The 22,321-nt window shown below is 43.1% G+C and overlaps 1 protein-coding gene across 1 annotated transcript; it reads left to right on the forward strand.

Annotated features, from left to right (window-relative positions):
- The first annotated feature begins 4,982 nt into the window (after positions 1–4,982).
- On the forward strand, positions 4,983–13,447 carry LOC104634775 (sulfotransferase 6B1). Its single transcript, XM_075742892.1, has 6 exons — positions 4,983–5,127; positions 5,940–6,124; positions 7,108–7,234; positions 9,355–9,449; positions 10,471–10,657; positions 12,554–13,447. The coding sequence occupies exons 1-6, from the start codon at positions 4,983–4,985 to the stop codon at positions 12,670–12,672; spliced, it is 858 nt and encodes a 285-aa protein (XP_075599007.1). The 3' UTR covers positions 12,673–13,447.
- The last annotated feature ends 8,874 nt before the right edge of the window (positions 13,448–22,321 follow it).

Raw genomic sequence — 22,321 nt, forward strand, 5'->3', positions numbered from 1 at the left:
AAATAATAGACAATTTCTAAGTAGTTATGCTAAAAAATCAAAACAAGGTGGAACCATTTGAAGTCACTAGTGAAGTCACTAGAATCACTTGAAGTGCTAGTATACTAGCAATAACAGGGTGACTCATCAGTTTCTGTCATTTAAGCCTCTCCCAGTAAACATCCACATTAGATATGAAAATAAACAGAAAATAAACCAGGCCTCCAAGGCCTCTCCTCTCACCCTGGGGACCTGGGAATGTCGCCAGGCAATCCTACCCTTACAGATAAGCACTTGCTGTGGAGAGAGCTCACCTGGCTTAGCCCTCCTCCATGTACACAGCATCATCTTTTTCACTCCAATGAAGGTTCAAATCCTCTTTTGCTTTTCTTTTTTCTTTTTTGCACCACCGTCCCCTGCCCATGCCTTCGTTACGTATGTGTTCATGCCTCGAAGGTACCATCACGCGCCATCGTAGGGCAGGAGCTGGGGTGGCAGTGGTAACCTCACAGCCGTGGCATTTGCCTGCCAGCTCTCCAAAGGGCACAGCTCTGCTGGCAGCCATGGGATTGTTATGATTAGCTGTATCAGCTGTGGATCTCGCACAAAAGATTCTCAGGCAATGGTTTGTTGTGAAAGGGATAAAAGAAGGTCAAGAAACTTTATAATCTGGCATGCCATAAATGCAACTTGACTCAGCACATATGATTGACTTCCTTTACAGGATACCTTAGTGCAGGCGTAGCTGCTACAGATAGCAATGCCCATGAAATTAGAGACTTCTGAAATCAGTTGTTATATCATAGTACCTGATTAGTATTGAACTATGGGACAATGAAGGGAGGCTTCTCTGCAAGAGTCCAGGCACTGCAAGAAAGCCTCCCAGGAAGAAAACTGCTGTTGGAAGCATAAAGCAATGCAATGCCCATCCCAGTGAAATGGTTTTGGCTAAGCCACGCTACCTGATAGCTGGGACCAGCTCAGAGTGCACCAATGGACAGTTACTACAGGTCAGCTGAGTCTTGATGTGTTGTGGACAGCCCTACATCTACCCTGCAACCGAGGGTTTTTTAGAACCGCATAAAAGCCCAGGGTGAGGTTCCCAAACTGTTGACACCGAGGCGCTGAGGTGCCCTAACTTCCCAATCAGTCTGACCACTCATGCCGTATTTAACATTTTGCAGGCTGTCTCTATTAAATAGTCACTGACCATAAACTTAGAAGACACACTTCAGTTGTAACATTTAAATAAATATGGGTGTCATTCTGCACTATGGGAAAGCAAAGGTTGGACGGAGTGATCCCTACAGAAGAGACTGTGGGGTTCAGATCATTGTGGAGGTATGGAAAAGAAGTTGGAGCTGTGGAAGGGACTAGATAGCTTACCTGTAACAAGGATTTCCTAGCTGAACTTCTGTATTGGAGATCAGTCTTGCACACTTGGTAACAGCAGCTGTGTTTGATAGCCTGTACTGAAATAGTCTTGAAAGATGTCACTCCTTCATTGCTGTTGTGTACAAATTTTACGTAGATGCACATGGACAATCTTTATGGACATAACTTCTACTAATTTCAGGTGACTGGTGCATCTGGTGGAGAATTAGAGCAACAAAACCTTATGACTGGCTGTGTCAATTCATTAGTCAATATGACAGGACTGAAATATTTCACAGTTTTAGGGCATTTCAAAAAATGAGAAACCTGATCCTTGACAGCGCTAGCTAAAACCATTCAGAACCCTGTGGATGTACATCCAAATTCTGACTTGTGTAACCAATGCATATGACTTCATCTGCATATTTTCCACAACGTCACTATTTCTTTCGGTACATGCTGCCTGAGATGGGGTTGGAGGGGAACAGTATTGTGATCAGCCTCAGTTGAGAAATTTTCAGTTGAAGGAGATGTACGTGGTACTGTCTTTTATCAAGCAGAGAAGAGAATGTTGAGCCTGAAGTGGAGGTGGCAGGGTAGAGGCAGGAACAGAACAGTCACATTTTTTGAGTCATTTAAAGCAACAGAAGTCAGTCACCCAGACGAGGATATAGATGGGAGAAGGTAAGTCAGACACGGAGGCAGAAGGAGCTGGACTGAAGCAGCCCAGGAGTGCAGTGTCCAGCTACCAAGCTGTATTTTCCACAAACCACAAGAAATCCCAAACTCCAAGTTTAACATTTCTCTCTTGCCAGCAAATATCTGTGAAACCTGCTGGTAAAATGTGCACTCCATCTGCACTGATAGCAGGGCCAGAGACCAGGACAAGGACGACTTGATGCTGGGAGAAGCTCCTCAGAGCCTGTGGCAGAGATCTAGGCAATAGGTATAGGAATCATTCGGTATTAGCTTACCGTGCCTGTGTTCATCCAGTTCAAAATGCATCAGTTGTGGTCTACATTCTCTGTTGTAATACCAATAAAGGAGAAAATTAAAGTTGAATGGAAGATCTGGCATGGCATTCTTTAAACCTGTGCTCTCTTTGTATAATGTAGCTATAATAATGTACTTTTTATGCTATTATAGTTAGCGTAGCTTTTATAATAACTTTGTCCTGCAAGGTGCTGAATACTCTCTTTTTTCTTAAGTCATTGCAATTCAGGATACCATACCCTTGCAGGCCCTATTTTACACGTATAGGCAGCATTTGAGGACGACCAATCTCAGTGTGATTCCCCTGGATTAACATTATACGCACTGAAAACAGAAGCTAGATAAAAAGCAATCGAGATGAGTTAAGAGAATTGGAATTTTCTTTGCTACTGTATTGCTTCTGTTTTACACCTTAGCCATGTCATCTGTGAATGACTGATTAAGGTCCAAGGGATGAGATTAGGCAAATGTGCTGACTCAAAACATAATAGGAATGCAGGAAGAAATGAAAGGGAAAAGGCATAGTAAATATGCAAGGCATTTTGCAATAAGATTATTTTTGCTAGGTCAAGGTAATATAATTTTATTAGCTTGTGCTAAATGTACATGGCTGGAATGATGACTGCAAAATAAACCTTAGAAATCTCTGTATTCAGACTAATACAGATGTTCAGGATAACACAGAAACAGGTCTGTTTATGTCTCCAAACATACTTTGTATACCTGAAGCAACCAAAGTGAAATCTATTGACAGAAGATATATTTTTAAGGATTTACACCTTAAGATATGAAGCAATGGCTTAGGTCTTCAGACTGGGAGCGAGAGAAAAATGTTGAGTTCCTCACCACTGAGAGATCCCCCAACTCCTACCTGAGCGTCAGGATCCACGTGTTTCTTGTACCCTCACTGACTCACTTGATTACCTCCTGGAATGACTCCCCTGTCTCCCCTCAACCCTAATGACAGGGAACATCTCCCGAGAGCATATTTTCCGTGGTTTTCATCCCCACCTGGCCCTGCGTAACTGGAACTCGGAGTTTACTGACGGCACAGGGCATGTTTTGCAGGGGCTAACTGTTTAAGGGCAACTTTATAGGCGACACAGGCGAGAAGGTCTAGGCTTGCTGTTTTCACTTCTCTTTGACTGGTAGGCTGGCAATACTGCAAAGAAAAGCAAGGGGAAAAAAATAAATTCTATGTTGCTGGCTTTTCTGGAGTTTGAGTTAGAAAGAAGCAAGTTCAGAAGCTGGTAACTGTCTGTCCTTACTCCTTCAGCTTGACTGCTCTGGTGTATGTTGGAAAGGCATCTCTAATTATTAACTTCTTACCAGGGGTCATGGGAGGTACCTGTGGTAGTCAGCTCCCATGACCAAACCTAAGTTATTATTTATGAGAAAAAAAGAACTAGGATCTTGGAAAACTTGGGAAATTCCTGAAGGACTGCTTTATTTTAAGACAAGATTTGCATGCAGGTTCTCAAGGTGAGCTGAAGCGATTGCAGGGCCTCAGCTGAATATATTGTAGGAGGTTTTCAATAGGAATAGTGAAGCCATGGGATGTTTGAGGAAAAGAATGTAACAAATAAATTTGTGGCCATTGAAAAGAAAATTGAAAATATGAAACATTCCAAACCATTTTGATTCAAAACTGAGCTATTTGTTTTACTGTGATGCATTCACATTGCTTAAGGCCACTTTAAACAAAATTGGAACCTTCAGTTTGAAAACCATTAATGATGATTTCCACAGATTCAATTTTTTTCAAAAAATATATTTCAAAACAGGTAATTAATTAAGAATGGCCTCTTTCCTGCAAACAACTTTTATTTTGATGAATCTGCATCTTCTATGGAAAGATTTAAAAATCCTCAACCACTTCCAGTCTTGAAACATGCAGGGTTCAAGCCAATGTTAAATATCTATTTTAAATTTGTGATTTTTGTTGACTGTCTCTTTTATGGAGACATACGACAGCTTAAAAAATGATTGTGCCTCTGAGTGCCTCTGTTTTTAAGATGCCTCGGGCTGAAATTCAAAAATGTTCAGAAAACTAGTTCCTTAAAAATTCACAAAATTCAAGCACTTGGAATTGATTTGCACTTTTGAAAAATCAAGCTGTTGTATATTTGGTAAAATGAAAAAAAATATTTCATTCGCATAAAATAAGACATTGTCTTTGTATTCACAAAAAGTATTTTAAGATGTAGGTTTCTCCTTGGAAGTTCAAACACCTTACAAGAAAGTATAATTTACAGAATAACCATATTAAACATATTTTAAGGCAACAAATAATGTTAATTCTTGTAGTTTTCCACAATTAATACGTTTTGACTGTTACCTCATAACTTTATCTGGAGAGCTAATAAATGACAGACAACATGCATTTTTCATGACTCTGCATGTCAGTTATTTATCAAGTTACCTCTAATATTTCAGTTGCCTTTATCAAATACATGGAAAAATCAATATCTGATAGGACTCCATGGTGTGTAGCAAAGTATATAAGCATAAGGTTTGTATTGCTTGGTCACTCTCAATTTGTCACTTGGGTTCAAACCATCTGACTTAGAAGTGGCTCTTAAATCCTCATCATTTCACTGTTATCTGATTTGCAGGAATCCAAGACTTAAGCAACCATGTCCAACCCCAGCGAGGCAGAACTCATTCACATGTTTAAGGGGATTCCGTTTACCACCAGGTCTTCTCCAGAACTTTTAAAATCCTTGGATACTTTTGATGCTAGAGAAGATGATGTCCTTTTGGTTTCCTATCCCAAATCTGGTAAGTTCTACTTAGATGTTAATTGCAAGAAGTCTCAATTGTTTGTTTCATGTTCTCTGCTTAAACTAGTTGGGAAATGTCTGAGTACAAGAAACAGGGTAGGATGCTTGAGTATGTGAATATGTTATTCTGTCAGTAAGTGTTCAAATTACAAAATACATGGGTCATTTATCTAAATTTTGATTCTTTCATTGAAAATAATCTCAGGTGTTTTCATATTGGAAAGCAAATAAGTATTTCTTTCTTGTAAGCAAAATCTGTACTTCAAGGATTTTCCTGAGGACTTTCCACATTCAGTTATGAGCAAGTCAAGAGTTGTATTAAATTATTTGTATGGCTCTTGGCTGTAGATTTATTAATTTCTTATTCCCTCTCCCCAGCCACCTCACTTGCACACAGAAGCACGCACCAAAGGGGAAGCTTAATCAGTACTTTCCAAATATACAGACTCAAGTTACTATAAGAAAAAAACCCAAGTTATTCTAAAATAAATGATAAAAAAATCATAGAACCACCTCTCAGTTGACAAGCAGTTTGCCTAATGAGATTGTTTTGGTTCCAATATTAACACTTCTCACAGAGTTACTTTGTAATTCAGCTACAGCCCTCATTTTTTTAGTATTTATATATTTGGAGCCAATGGGATTACTCAGTTATGTAAAGATTCTTGAATCTGGGGGATTAGAAGTGTCACTTGTGCAGTAGCAAGCTGTTTCCATATGCAAAATGCATGTTCCACATATTTTCTCAGTAACAAATCTTCCTTTTTTTTTCTCCCCCCCCCCCCCCCCCCCCAAATTATTTTTCTGCAGGCACTCACTGGCTTGCAGGAGTTATAACAAAGCTTTACAACACTCAAGTTACTCTAACATCTCCCATTGAATTTGGAGATATTTCCAGACTGGAGGAGCTGAATAAACTCTCGTCAAAGAGAATCATCCCAACACACTTGGACTACAACATGCTACCTCCAAATTTTAAGAATAAAAAATGCAAGGTAAGGCAAAAAGATAGAAAAGCAGTAAGATATGTTAAGTGTCTATTAGGAATCTATTTTGTCTTGTTGATCCTTAATAATTTTGAAATTATTTACAGTTTCCAGAAGTGGTTTGCTGCAAATTTTGGAGACACAGCTGACCAGCAGTCAAAGGCGGCATGAGAAGAGAGCTGAGCTAGGGACTGGGTTCTGCTCCTGCCCCGCTGCTCCCACAGGGTGATTTGTATACCAGGCACCACACAAGATAGAACATCAACATCTTTCAATCAGAAATATATTATTTAGGATAGGGGTGTTCTCATGGCCCCATTTCCTAGTGGCTGGAGCACTGGCTTAGGAAATAGTTACCTTGAGTACTTAAAGGCTGTTCTGGGGGTGAAGGTACTCTGCCCCTCCTGTTAAAAGTTTGAGAAGAGCCTATACAGAGATATTGGGCAAACAGAGGAGAACTGAAATATGGGAGGCAGATTCAGGTCACAGTTTTGAATTTCTCCCATGCTAACATGGGAGGTCTTTAAAAAATAAGCTCTGGATCTCAGATTTTATATTTAAAGTCCAAAATTTCAGAATTACTCAGATCCAGACTTTTGGGACAGAGCTAATTTGAATGAAAAGCAAAAATCTATGTTTTGCAGCTGCTCTGTGAATGATTATTAGTAAATGGTTTCATATGTTAGATATATGAGATAGTACACTGACTCATGAGTTAAAATGAACACAGCCTCTTTCATAAAACTTAAACATTACCCAGCTGTAGCATACGCACCCGTGTCCACATGGAATTGTTTACTAGTCACTACTGACTCCTGCCTAAGACAAGACATACATTTTTATTTTAATGCCATAGTCACCGAAGGAGGAATCCTAAAGGAAAGGGTTTTGATGCTGCAAATTGCCTGTGAAAATGCTACATTTACACACAGAGCTCCTCTGAAATATTGGAAGGATATTATCATTAATAACCATATCATCTTCACTTACAGATGATCTACATCAGCAGAAATCCAAAAGATACTGCAGTTTCCATGTATCATTACTACAGAGATAACCCAAACCTTCCCACTGTAGACACCTGGACTGCTTTCTTTGACTTGTTCTTAAAAGGAGATGGTAAGGATAAATGTTATGTTTTCTCCTTGCAGTTTACATTAGCTTATTAGGCACAGAAAGAGTTAAGAAATGTGAACTGTGTGAAAACGCCTGATTGAACTCCTTATTCATACGGCTTTAGTCGTGGGGCTTTTTTCAGGATAAATTCTAATGCCAAACTAAACAAGAGCAAATAATAGGATGCTATCTTCAGCCTTGCAAGGAGAAATTTTGATAAGCAGCTGCATTATTTCAGCACAACTGCTCTTTGCAGGCTGCTGCTCTTTGACATATCTTTTAAAAAACATATTCTCACAGACAAGTTACTGATTTCCTTTCTTCCCACAAACACTCTGAAACCCCTGACAATTTGTTGATTCTGATGCGGATTTTTCTGTGTTAAAACATTTCCAGCCTTGTCTTGTGAACCACAATAACAGACTGCTTCCCACCAAGAATTCATGTTTAAACTGTGATAGAGCAGGTATGCGTATACAGCTCCTCCCAGGCAGTCGTAAGGGCAGCAGGGCTCACCGCAGCCAGCTCCTGTCCTTGGCGAGCAGGCTGGTGGGGCAGGCTCTCTATTTGAAGGTGCTTAGCCAGCTCTACGTGGCTCACTGCCGTGCCAAAGTGCGGGCAACGGGGCATATGAGGAGACAGTCCCCAGGCTGCACTGAGAGCTATGCTTGCTGGGGTAGTGCCTTCTCCAATCTTGAAAACAGCCTTGGGTGGCCTTTCAGAGGGAGTCTGGATGCTTTCATAAGCCCTCCTGCGCACACTCTGCCTGATGTGTTGCCTTAGTAGTGGGGTCCAAAGACCAAGGACAAGAGTGAGATTTTTTTATGAGTGGCCATGGTGCCATGGAAGCTGACAACAGGACCATGTTCCAGTTATCCACTCCCATTTTTAGTGTTTTATTACTCTTTTGAGGACGTGTATTCCTGCTATACAACCATAGTGACGATAACAGCAACAGTGACAGATCAGCTTGAAAACTTTGAAAGAAAAGTGCGATTGCAGTCATCACGGGCTTACATCAGAGCTCCAGAAGTCAATTTCATAGAATCATAGAATCATAGAATGGTTTCATAGAATCATAGAATCATGGTTTGGGTTGGGAGGAACCTTAAAGATCATCTGGTTCCAACCCCACTGCCATGGGCAGGGCCACTCTCCACTAGACCAGGTTGCTCAAATTTGTCTACTGGCCTTGGCTCAGGTCTTGTGTTCCTAGTTCAGAGCAGCCCTAAGGCACATGCTTCGGTGATTTGCAGGATCTTGGCTTGTTTAGTATAAACTGTGAACTTACAATAGTGAAAAAAAGAAGAGAAGATGATATTAAATTTTAAAAGCATCTCCCACTTATCTGTAAATTAGTAGCCACCTTCTATTTTCTGTGTGCTTACGCATGGCATAAAAAGATAACTATGTTGGTTACAACAGAAATTTATGTCAGAGGTGATGGGGAGAGAGAGGTTGTCACTTTTGCTCCTAATAGAAACATGTGAAGGTTGTGCTCCTTGACTCAGGTCCTGTAGCACTCTTGCAGAGTTAATCTCAGTTCAGAACAAGGGTGAGGACACGCAGAGACAACTGTGACGCTGTCCCTGGAGTCTGTGAGGCTGTGTGCTGTACCCCTGAAGCCAACAGGGCTATTCTGTGCTATCGTTGCCCACAACCCCGGTGTGTTTGACCAAGACAGCGGGGTTTAGTTGCACACCATTTTGCTGGGACAAAATAGTTTGCTCCATTTAACAGACTCCGTATTTCACTTCCTAGTGAAGTGATCATATTTCTAGCTGTGACCACAGGCAGGCAGACATTTGCTGAGATGCTCGGATCCTGTTAGGCCAGTGTATTTTCCTTGATTGCTGGCCTTTCCTTAGATTTGGTGCCTATTTCCACTACAGAATCATATCTCAGAACAGTTACCTGCATTTCTGATACAAAACCAAATTCCAGCAAAAATGGTAACCTCTTTGGACTGTAAGCTTGAGTCAATGCACAAAAAAGAATTTAATCCATTTTAGAGAAATACAGGGTACACACTAAGAAGGGATCATTCCCCTAAGTGTGGGAGATACAGACCTATTTATGAATAAAATTTATATGAGTCTCTTTTACATGGGTTTTCTTTTCAGTTGTCTGTGGATCCTGGTTCGATCATTTCCTAAGTTGGGAAGAACAAGAAAATGACAAAAACATCCTGTTTTTGTTCTATGAAGACATGAAGAAGGTAAATATGCTCTCTGCTCTTATGTCAGAATGGATTACTTGTAAATTAACATCATTAAAATATCAAAGAGCAAATTATAATGAAAAAGGAGGAAGAGGGAAAATGTGAATGTATGTCTTTAGGCATATTTTATATTTGCATAGATCTTTATATCAGTGAGCTAATTCTGACTGCATAAGTTATATAAATATCACATCCTGTGAGAGTTGCATTTCATAGATGCAGGAGTGGGACACATATTACATGATTTTCCCCAGGCTACAGGAAAAATTTTAAGTTCCTTGTTCTTGGTCCTATGGAAAGACCAACCAAGGACATCTCTTGAGGGCTACACATTAACCTGCTTTGCCTGACATTTAAGCTGGAATTTCAAAAAGTGATGTAAAGTAAGAGAACTACTCAGGGTCAGTGGGACTTGTGCTCCCAATAAAGAAGAAAATTAGAGGCTGTGGGGGTAGGAAAAAAGTTTTTGTGAAAGGAAATTACTATGCAGAAAACTCAAATACCAACATACCTTAGCTTTCAGAGAATGAATTTTTGGGTGAACAGAAAACACTTTATAGTGTTTCCATTAAAATAGTTTTTGAAAAAAAAAAATCCACTACGAGGAATATAAACAAGCCATTTTGCATCCTGAGTCACTTGTTGGATCTCTAGATATAGCACCTCCAATGAAATAAGCTACTTACACAGAAGCTGAGCTTTGAGTATTTCCCTGTTCCCAATGAAATAAATCTGAGAGATAGGAGAACGCTTTGCCTGAACTAGGAGTAAAATTGGCAATGTAATTGTATTTGATATCACATACTCAGCATTTACTCATTTCTGTGAGTATGGGTAAGAGGGGAATCAGGCTTACTGTACCTGTCATCTACACAGTCTAATGACATGTTTAGCTTTGCTTGAAAGCAAATAAATGTGTGATAAGCTTGATATGCAATAAAAAGGATCGTTTTCATATCAACTAAAAGTCTGATAATCAGCTCAGCAATATAAAAGCTTTCTTTTTCTTGTACCTCAGGATCTCCCTAAGACTGTAAAGGAAATTAGTCTGTTCCTGGGTTTAAACGTCAGTGACAATGATATCCAAGACATCTGCAAGAAGTCCTCATTCTCAGAGATGAAAAGCGACACAGAAAAGGAAAACAGTGATCCCAGTCACACTGTTTGTGCGCTGACATCCAACAGGAAGCTGATTTTCCGAAAAGGTAAGTTCCCTGGGCCAGGCTTAATACAGCAGAAGGAGTGGGAATCTAGCCAGAGGTCGCAGTCCAGCTCTTTCCCGGGCTGCAGTGACGTTTTGGGTCAGCCCTGGGAAGCAGTGACAGGATCCTTCCCTTTGAGGCCATCTTAAAAATCACTTTCTTTCTAAGTTCTCTGGTTTCAAATGCACACATATTAGAGAAGCACGGAGGAGTCTGAACGTCAGTCTGACTGATACTGCTCTGTGGGAGCTTTCGAGCTAAAAGGAAAGGTTCACGAAGCATTACTCTTTATCTGTCTTTTTTTATCTAAAAGTTGACCACCCAGACTTTTACAACGTGTCCCGTACGATATCACCTGCGAAGGTCACTTAGTTTACTATAATGAGAAAGAGCAAGACACATTCCTTGCGAAGGAGACTTTGCCAGTAGCCTTTATCTCCCATACCACCTCTTATCTTACTGAAATGTTCATGAAAAAGGAATATGCTGACAATGACAACAACAAAAGAATGAATGACTCAATCACCTGATGGCCTCATAGGTAGCCTTCAGACTTTGGCCAAGTTGGAATCCACGGTAACGTCTTCAACAGTGCTTAGCTCAGATGTGACTTAAACATACCTGCAGGAGCTGTTTTCTTGTTCCTGACATTTCAGAAGCTTCCTCAGATTTGGATAATGAGTAAATCAAAACCATAATGTTTATTTTTACTTGGTTAATTTTTGAACAATAATTGACAGATTAAAACTAAGATTTGTTTTAATTAAGAAAAAAATTTTTTCATTTATAAATAGGGAAATGGTACATTGCAGTAATCCAGAATATTTTTACCAATGAGCTGAAGCAAATGCCAAAATACAATCCGTCAATAAAAAGCAAACAAACAAACAACTCAGATACTTTTCTAAATCATGCGGATTTTGACAAAGCTAAGTTGAAAAATTTGAAAAATCTCAACAGCTTCACTTCCAAGTAGTTCCCAAGCAAATCCCAAAGTTTTAGCCAGGTTCAGCCAGTTTACAGAAGATTTTATATATATATATATATATATATATAATTCCTCAGGCTCTCTTTTCTTGTCCTTGTTGCCCAGAATGCTGGTTTAGTCAGCAGTTCTGGGATGCAGGATCTTTAGAGACTGCATGAGGGGAAACTGTAAGCATTGTCTCATCAAAATATGTCTGTTTAAAAACCAAGTTCCTGTTTGCTCAAACTGGGTAACAGTTGAAATGCTTTACTGAATACAAGTGTGCATGGCCACCCAGAAGTAGTTAATTGCCCACTTACTTAAGCAGTGGATTGCCTCATCCATAGAAAGCCCTAGAGATTAGGGGCGGGAGGGAGAGTGGGATTCAGCTATCAGGTCACTCTGGGCTCCTTTTTTAGGAGTCTTCTTTAGTCAGTGGAGAGATATAGCTGCTTCTGCGGCATCATTCATTTGATGAGTTTTAGATGTTGACTCGAATGAGATGAATTTCAGCCAGGAAGTAACCGTTTCCCTCTAATGACTGTGAAAGAGCCCAGGTGGAGGGAGACCTTTAACTGCATACATCTAAGGTGCAGCAAGATGCCTCTCTGCTGAGATGACCGAGAGCTCTAATTCCACCCAGGAAACCTGCTGCTCTTCAGGTACCACTTGGTGGTGTTGGCACTAAAGGAGTCTGAGGCTGAGGGTTTAACAGCCTTTATGGATGACGATCCAGCTGCTTCCATCAGAGTCTCACCAGAACAATAAAACATAATACTCATGATCATGACCTACCGCAGAGACTGTGGTTAATAATAGATTAATAATTTGTGCCAACTGTAACATGAACAAAACTGGGTTGCCTTTAAATAATTTTCTGCACTATATATTGCTATAGCCTCACTGTCCTTTTTCTGCCCCTGCTTTCCTAGGCACTGTTGGTGATTGGAAGAACTATTTCACTCCAAAACAGAATCGAAGGTTTGAGGAGATATTTAATGAGAAAATGAAACTCAGCAAAAGGGCAAAAAGTCTCACCTATGAATTTTGACTCCACGTGAAGAACACTACCCAGTTATCAACAAACATAGATAGAGCAATTAGTGGGAAATTCTGAATGGGGGCTCCCATTCAGTTTACACTCCTCCCAATAGACAGGATGGTAAACATGAGATTTTTCAGGACAGGAAAATTATAACACAATGTCACAGCTGAACTCAGCCTGCAGCGGGCAGATGGATACGGTTTAAAGAGAGTCAGGTGTCAGATCTGTTTTTCTACAACCAAATCTACTTTATGATTTATTTATTTTTTGCTCTAGAGGGATACAAATGGACTTCTCAGATCTGGTTTAGGAATTTTACCTAAGATGTTAAGAAAAAAACCCAAAAAACAAACCTGTAAGAATCTGAATATATAAAAAGTCTAAAACCACATCATAAGAAAATAATGAAAGATTTGACCCAGACTTGCTCCCTCCCTGTTCTACCATGATTTGGAAAGTCCCTATCTTATCAGACTTTGTTATTGATACTGAAGTTGAAAACTGCAGCTGTACATTCAAAGATCTAAAGTGAAATTAATTTATAAAATGTCATCTTTTTTTTTTTTAAATATGTAGTACTTTGATGTAACTTATTTCTGAGTTAGGTACTGTATAGTGTTTGTGTTTTAAATGCAACTGATATAAATCTGTGTAAATTTCTGCACCATATGTCGGGGAACTATAAATGTGAGTTTTTTCCATCTGACTTTCTTCCTGCAAAATGCTTGTTTCCAGTGTTTTGATGAGAACCACTTTACTTCACAGCCCTTGTGCAATAGAACTGAACAGTTCCACTGTGGCAAACAAACCACTACTCAGAGACAGTTTAATCTGAACACTGATAAGACAGATTTTCCAAGAATCAGCTGTCTGTGTTCACATCCAAGGGACTGTTCTAGTAACCCAGTGAAGATTTTTCTTCTGATTTATTCCATGATGTGTTTTCTGTCCTCACCTTCAATTTGCTTTGCAGGCTGGCTTTAAGGACTTTTCTCCCCAAACTAATTCTCCCCCAACCATACAATTCCAAGGCATCAGCAGGCAGAAAAAAAGCATAGCAAAAGCTGATCAAAAAGAAACTCATGCAGACAAAGCATGATTACTCTGCTTTAACTTCTGTGTGCTCTGAAGGTAAAAATCCGTAATGCCAGCTCGTCCTCTGGGGGTGTGGTTTCTGAAAAGCTGAGGTATGGCCTTCTTTACAGTGAATGCTAGTGCTCTCTCTAGCCACACATTTCACACTTGCCACACAGCCCTTTCCTTTCATACCTTGCTCGGTGCAAGCTGACATCAATACCTACTGATTTTGCATCTGCACAAATGATACAGAAGTCACGTGCTAAAGATATCAGTGAGAGAAAAGCCTGTTCAATAGCAGTCCCTCACCATTTACCGATTCAACACAATTTAAGGGAGATCCTGCCCTGAGCGCTGTTTTATGCAAACGACCCATTTGGAAACCAGAAGTTTGTTTGTGTTGTTCTCCTCTTCTGACACTAAAATCACTCTCTCTCCCTCTAAAATGTCACAAACCACAGCTGACCTCCTTTCAGGTGTCCTTCTTCCTCTATTAATAAATTGCAAGAGATCAGCTAATGGTGATGTCTGAACATTTTACTTAATGACTTATTTTTTCTAGCCGTTTGAGCATGAAAAAAAGCCAAAGGGTCCTGGGCTTTGGGTAAACGAAGTCTGCAAGCGAGTTTATTAACTGCATTAAGACGACTGCTGTAAGTGGCATTTATATGTATATTCACAACACGAAATTGTGTGTGAAGGGACAAGGGTGAGGACATGGCACGTGGATCAATGAGGGGGTTAAAGCATTACAGTCCCGAGCTGGCTGAAGGGACACCATTAGAGTATAAGGTAGCGAGTGTTTTGCCAGCTGTCTGACCCCTAGCACTGCATTGCAGAGTAAATGAACTTTCCAAATAAAGTTCCTCTCAGTAACACTCTGTACTCACACAGCAATTTTAATCTCCAAATACAGCTGTACTCAAGCTTTACGCAATGCAGCCACACCTGAGGTAGCACACAGCAGCTGGGTGGCAGTGAGTAACAGCCTGAGAAAGCAGCTTCTGCTAGTGACACTGCAGGGTAGCAGGTCCATCCGATGCGCTGGCACAGCCCAGTGCAGCTGCGGACTGGGTAGCAAAACGGGCCGATGTCAGAGGTGCAGAAAGCCAGGCTGGGCACTGTTCCTAAAGGAGGGGGGTACGTGATGGTAGCTACTGGCAACCAGGCTCTCCCAGCAGTTGCTACGCCTACCATTTCTTTCATCCTCTTTTCTCTTGTTCTCCCCACTGTGCTGCTACTCCCCCTCCCCTTCCTATGACTGTAGCAGAGGGATTCAAACTGAATTTTTCAAAGAATCGTCAATGTGGCTCCACAAGTCATTTTGGCAGGTCATATAGTCAGAAATTTTCAAAACTTCCATAGTAAGATGTAAAAATGTCTCTTCTCTCCATTTTTCTTCTTTCTATGGCAATTAAAACTTTTTGAGAAATTTCAGCCCTACAAAACAAAAATACTGGTCCAAAATGTATCTAGAGCACAGCAATACTAGGTTTGGAAGAAACAAAGTCCTGTGCAATCTCTGTTACATGTAAATGGTGACAATACTGCTTTCTTATTTGGGTAATATATTCCACCTTCCTGAGTAAGGGTTCTTCTCAAGATTGATCTAATTAGAGAGGACAGCATTAAACATTTATGTCATTACAGCTGAGCCATGAGGCTTCTACCCACTCTTGTGAAGTTAGCCTGCTTTGCTTGCTACCCAGGCTTACCTGGCCTCTGGGTCACATGAAAAAGAGCAACTCTTGTGAGAGGAACACTTCAATTCCAGGCCTTGCTTCAAGGACCTTTTCCCTGAAAACATCACACAACTACCTTCTAAAATAGCTCTCAGAGAAGAAAAGGTGCTCAGGTAAACATCCTAGCAACCTGACTTTAAGTCACATTAGCTCTGATACAATGAGTTTGATGCCTAAAGCAGTTTCTTGGAGGAAGACAATGATGAAAAAAATCTCTCCAAACATCTTCAGGAATGCCTTGCAGAAGATGCAAGTGAGTCTGGAGAAGTGAGTGGGAAAGAGCAGGCAAGGAAGGAATCTGAGCCAGTTCGGGTAATCTTTGAAGCCAGAAGTCATAGGAATATAGAGGAGACTCAGGGTAGATCAATTGGTGGGTTTCTGCAGTGGGTCTAAGTAGAGCAGAGATGCTCAGGGGATCAAGACAAGGTTTTACTTGTAACCATCTGCCAGCTGGAAAAGTAAATGTGGAGGACCAGAAGGAGTTTCCATGGAGCTTGCTTCATGACCAGCCAATGAGAGAGGGAAGACAGTCAAGAGATCACAGACAAAGAGCAAAGCGTGCTCCTTCTGCAAAGACCCAGTGGGATGGGACAGGAGGAATCAAACCTGACAGGAAGGGCTGAGTGTGGGGGTGAAGGTGATCGCTGAAAGACTGATCATGTTCAGAAAGGGGGAAAGGGACTGAGTGGCTGTATCTCTCACCACTTCCAGCCTCACAGGTGACCACAATCCACCTTCTTTCAAGGGACCAGCAACTATGAGAGACAGTTCTGCAGCAACTTCACTATTAATTTTGATAGGAGACAGTCCTCCCCTTTTCCTGAATCTGTTTACCCATCCTGCATACTGCAGAGCATAAACTGCAGAAAAGGACCGCGGAAGACGGTGGGTGTCTGTCGTGGTGAGCCCTTGCCCTTCCTGGGCTCCCGAGGAAGAGGCTTCTCCTTGGCCAAGCGGAGAGGAGCGGCGGCACCTCGTGGCCCCAATCGGGAACACGCAGCAGCTGCTCGAGTGAAAACCCAGCGACAGAAACGCACGAAGTCACGAATTCCCTTGCCGTGCCTCCTTTCTGCCTCTTTCCGAACTGGTCCCGCAGGCCAACGCTAAGTGGAGAAACAGTCACCTTGGGACCGAGCATAACCCCATGCCACCAGAGACACGTCCACCCTGGCGTGAGCTCTGCAGCCATCCAGGCTTTCTGCCAGTAAAAAGGGAAGCAGCGCTGCCTCCGAAAGACACAGAAAGGTTTGTTCTTCACTGACATCTATTGACTGCAGTGTTTTAACTGCAAAGCTCTGCACGAGAAGTAGGCATTAATTTTCGCAGGATGCTGCGGGGCTCAAAAGCACAAGCAGATGCTGAAGGGAATCAGACACAGGCTTGAGGGGACCAGGTCTGTCTCTGGGTATGTAAGGGACAGTCCTGATCCACAGCCTGGTTATGAAGTCCTTCATTTCTGACTGCCAGCGTGTGCAAGGATGTACCTGGGAATGATCAGTCTGCACCACTGAGAATCTACTAGCAGCCACAGTAGAAACAGGATGAAGGGACAGAAGATGGCATTCACAAGTAAGCAAATATTGACACTTAGGAGTAATAAAAGCAGATTTTCCTTTTCAGCCTGCAAGGCCTTTCACTAAAACAAAGGTTTGTTGTTCTCTGTCGTTTGTGACCTTGGGAAACTACTTAGACCTAATCCACCAGCCAGGTAGGTATTGCTGTGCTGCTCAAACTGCAGTTAGTTGCCTAGCTACTTAAGCAGGATGAGGAATTAATCAGTCTACAGTATTGCCTACTGGCTAAATCAAGGATTTACCTACAAGAAAAAAAAAAAAAAAAGGTATAGCAGGACTTCATTGTCAGGTGAATGAAATACAATATAAAGCTAGGTTGTATATCTCTCTGCTATCCAAGCTCAGACAGCAGTAACAGCAGCTTAATTGAAGCAGCCCACACTTGAGCTCCCCTGCTTCTCGGCATCAGTACAGATGCACTGCAAGGCACAGACCCAGTTTTCTCATTGTTCTCCACATTGCCATGCATTGCTGCAACTTTTCCCTGAAAACCTCTGAAATCTCTTGGCTTTCGTTATAAATCAAATGCATGCTTTCTTAAATAAATAAGAAACTTTGGGAGCCTCGCTCTTATGAGCTACAAGGCACTCAATGACATGATGGTAAAAACCTGGCAGCATATGAAGCATACAAGAGCAAAAAAAGTAACAGCATGGCTTGCAGACAGCCAACAGGACTTTTTTTTACAGTTAAAGTGCACAAAGACACAAGGATGCTGATATACTGATGTGGTGAGTCAGGACTAGCACTTGGTTGCGAGTCATCGGAACTACCGCCCATAAAACCCATTCATACTCCAGTCTGATGCAAGTGTAGCTCCAGCTCCTTTAAGAGAATGCATGGCAGTATTCATAGAATTGAATGAATCCAAAGGCAGATAATGATAAACGTTCTGAAGAAATCTTTGATTTTCTGAACTTAAACAAATGGGGGTGGTTTATATCTGTCTGGATCAGATTGCTTCATTCCATTCTCAAGCTTTTTAGGTCAGGCTTCACCTAATCAATCACAACACGTCAGTTGGGCATTGCTGATCAGAAGGATCCAGTGGTGACACATACCCTTCGAACTCAGGAATGTGTTGCTGTGGATAAGATGGAAAAAGGAAAAAAAGGTGGGAGAATAAAACTGGTCAAACTCTTAAATGGGCTGTACAGGCAAAAAAAAAGTTGTGCAACTACAGCCTTAGACTCTTTGGGGATGTAACTTTTCACTATCTCCACGTATAACCAATACACGAGTAACCAGACCAGCTCAGATGTATGTCAGTTTAGTCCAGAAACCTGTCTGCATGAGTATGTAAAGAAACAGGATAAGCACGTGATATTTTCCTGAATATTGTCCCAACCTCGAATTAAATTTTCTTAAAGAACTTCCTAAGCAATTTACCATCAGTATCTATGATGCCAATTCAGCTGATGTTGTCATACTCTTACACAGTTCTGTGTACACTTTTGCCCTATTTTCAATTAGTTTTTAAGATTAGATGATTAATCCTGTTGGTAATAGTAATGCCATGTCCTGCTCCTCACTGTGTCAGAGCTACACATTGATATTTTAGAATGAACAACTGATATATTGTGTGAAATAAGGATAAAACTGAACTTGGGTATTTCCCATACAAGAAATAGGAGGAAGAAACCAAGGTTCAGAACCAGAGGAACTGTATTAGGTGTCAGGCTTGTGAAATAGAATCATAGAATGGTTTGGGTTGGAAGGGTCCTCGACGATCATCTAGTTCCAACCCCCCTGCTGCGGGCAGGGACACCCTCCACGAGACCAGGTTGCCCAAAGCCCCATCCAGCCTGGTCTTAAACACTTCCAGGGATGGGGTTTCCACAACCTCTCTGGGCAACCTGTTCCAGGGCCTCACCACCCTCACAGTAAAGAATTTCTTTCTAACATCTAATCTAAATCGACCCTCCTTCAGCTTAAACCCATTACCCCTTGTCCTGTCACTACACTCCCTGATAAACAGTCCCTCAACCATCTTTCCTGTAGGCCCCTTCAGGTACTGGTAAGCTGCAATTAGATCTCCCCGGAGCCGCCTTTTCTCCAGGCTGAACAATCCCAACTCTCTCAGCCTGTCCTCATAGGAGAGGTGCTCCAGCCCTCTGATCAGCTTCGTGGCCTTCCTCTGGACTCGCTCCAACAGCTCAATGTCTCTCCTGTACTGGGGCCCCCAGAGCTGGACGCAGTACTCCAGGTGGGGTCTCACAAGAGTGGAATAGAGGGGCAGGATTGCCTCCATTGACCTGCTGGTCACACCACTTTTGGTGGGTCACACCACTTTTGATGCAGCCCAGGACACGGTTGGCTTTCTGGGCTGCAAGCGCACAGTGCTGGCTCATGTTGAGCTTCTCATCAATCAATACCCCCAAGTCCTTCTCCTCAGGGCTGCTTTCAATCCATTCCTTGCCCAGCCTATAGCTGTGCTTGGGATTGCGCCGACCCACACGCAGGACCTTGCACTTGGCCTTGTTGAACTTCATGCAGTTTGCACAGGCCCACCTCTCCAGCCTGTCAAGATCCCTCCGGATGGCATCCCTTCCCTCCAGCATGTCGACCCCGCCACACAGCTTGGTGTCATCAGCAAACTTGCTGAGGGTGCACTTGATCCCATTGTCCATGTCGCCGACAAAGATGTTGAACAGTGCTCGTCCCAGTACCGACCCCTGAGGAACACCACTCGTCACCGTTCTCCACTTGGACATTGAGCCGTTGACCACAACTCTTTGAGTGCGACCATCCAGCCAATTCCTTATCCACCGCGCAGTCCATCCATCGAATCCATGTCTCTCCAATTTAGAGACAAGGGTGTTGTGCGGGACAGTGTCAAATGCCTTGCACAAGTCCAGGTAGATAACGTCAGTTGCCCTTCCCTCATCCACCGACGCTGTAACCCCATCATAGAAGGCCACCAAGTTTGTCAGGCATGATTTGCCCTTAGTGAAGCCATGTTGGCTGTCACCAATCACCTCCTTATTTTCCATTTGCCTGAGCATAGTCTCCAGGAGGGTGTGCTCCATAATCTTGCCAGGCACGGAAGTGAGACTGACCGGCCTGTAGTTCCCCGGGTCTTCCTTTTTACCCTTCTTAAAAATGGGGGTTATGTTCCCCCTCCTCCAGTTGGCAGGAACTTCGCCAGACTGCCAGGACTTCTCAAATATGATGGAGAGTGGCCTGGCCACTTCATCCGCCAGTTCCCTCAAGATCCGTGGATGCAACTCCTCAGGTCCCATGGACTTGTGCACCTTCAGGTTCCTCAGATATTCTCAAACCTGATCTTCTCCTACGGTGGCCGGTTCTGCATTCTCCCAGTCCCTGCCTTCTGTGACCTGGGCAGTGTGGCTCAAGCATTTGCCAGTGAAGACTGAGGCAACAAAGTCGTTGAGTACCTCAGCCTTCTCCATATCCTGGGTAACCGGGTCACCCATTTCATTCCGGAGGGGACCCACATCTTCCCTCGTCCTCCTTTTATCACTGACATTCCTATAGAAGCTTTTCTTGTTGTCCTTGACATTCCTGGCCACACTAATTTCTATCAGGGCTTTGGCTTTCCTAACCTGATCCCTGGCTGCTTGAACAGTTTCTCTGCACTTCTCCCAGGCTACCTGCCCATGCTTCCACCCTCTGTAGGTTTTGTTTTTTTGTTTGACTTTGCCCAGGAGCTCCTTGTTCATCCATGGGGGCCTCTTGGTGTTTTTGCTTGACTTCCTCTTTGTTGGGACGCATTGCTCTTGAGCTTGGAGGAGGTGACCCTTGAATATTAGCCAGCTGTCCCAGGCCCCTCTTCCTTCCAGGGCTTTGTCCCATGGTATTCTACCAAGCAGATCCCTGAAGAGGCCAAAGTCTGCTCTCCTGAATTCCAGGGTAGTGAGCTTGTTGCATGCCCTCCTCGCTGCCCTGAGGATCCTGAATTCCACCATTTCATGGTCACTGCAGCCAAGGCTGCCCTTGAGCTTGACATCCCCTACCAGGCCCTCCTTATTGGTGAGAATAAGGTCCAGCATGGCACCTCTCCCCGTGGGCTCCTCTGTTACTTGGAAGAGAAAGTTGTCATCGACACATTCCAGGAACTTCTGGGATTGTTTGTGCTCAGCTGTGTTGTCCCTCAAGCAGATGTCAGGGTGGTTGAAGTCCCCCATAAGGACCAAGGCTTGTCAGCGTAAGGCTGCTCCTATCTGCCTATAGAGGGCTTCATCTGCTCAGTCCCCCTGGTCAGGTAGCCTGTAGCAGACCCCCACTATGATGTCTCCTGCCCTAGCCCTCCCTTTAATCCTGACCCATAGGCTCTTGGTGGGCTCCTCCTCCATCCCCAGGTGGAGCTCCATGCACTCCAGCTGGTCATTGACATAGAGGGCAACGCCCCCTCCTCACCTGCCCTGCCTGCCCTTCCTAAAGAGCCTCTACTCTTCCATCCCAACACTCCAGCCATAGGAGCTATCCCACCACATCTCTGTAATGCCAATAATGTCATAGCCTTGCAGGCACACACACGTCTCCAGCTCCTCTTGTTTGTTCCCCATGCTCCGTGCGTTCGCGTAGAGGCATTTCAGTTGTGCCCCCAATGAGGCTGACTTATGGGCTGGGGTGGCTGGGATTCTTTTGATGTATCTTCCCACTGTTACCCTGTTGGTTCCTGTTGCATCTGGAGCCCCCAGCACATCTCCTCTAGGCTTTGAGCGTGCTGTAGTGCATCCAGCACGTATCTGAGCAGTAGGCTGAGGGCCCTTGCCAGCGCCTCGTCCCTCCAACCTGGGCACATCGTCCCACAACATGTCACTGGCAAGCCTGATGTTATCCCCCTCCCGCTTCGAGCCTAGTTTAAAGCTCTGTAGATGAGCCCTGCTAGTTCCTGGGCAAAGATCCTCTTCCCCCTTTGAGAGAGATGAATCCCATCAGGGTTCATCAGGCCTGGTGCTGTGTAGGCCACCTCATTGTCAAAGAACCCAAAGTTGTGGTGTTGACACCAGCCACAGAGCCATGCCTTTATGGACTGCGTCTGCCTGTTCCACCCACCATTGCTGCCCTTAACTGGAAGGAGGGAGGAGAATATTACCTGTACCCCGAATCCTTCAGTGACTGTCCTAAGAGCCTGAAGTCCCTTTTGATCGCTTTTGTGGTATGTGTCTCTGCTTCATCCCCACCCATATGGAGGAGCAGCAGTGCCAAAGGCTGCTTTAAGCGTGCTGTTTATTAAGTGTCTGTAAGCCCTGTCCAGCTTTGGAATCCCATGAGCTGCAAATGTTTAGAGGCCAC

The sequence above is a fragment of the Balearica regulorum genome, chromosome 1 (genome assembly GCF_011004875.1).
Source record: "Balearica regulorum gibbericeps isolate bBalReg1 chromosome 1, bBalReg1.pri, whole genome shotgun sequence".
In the NCBI taxonomy this organism is placed as follows: domain Eukaryota; kingdom Metazoa; phylum Chordata; class Aves; order Gruiformes; family Gruidae; genus Balearica; species Balearica regulorum.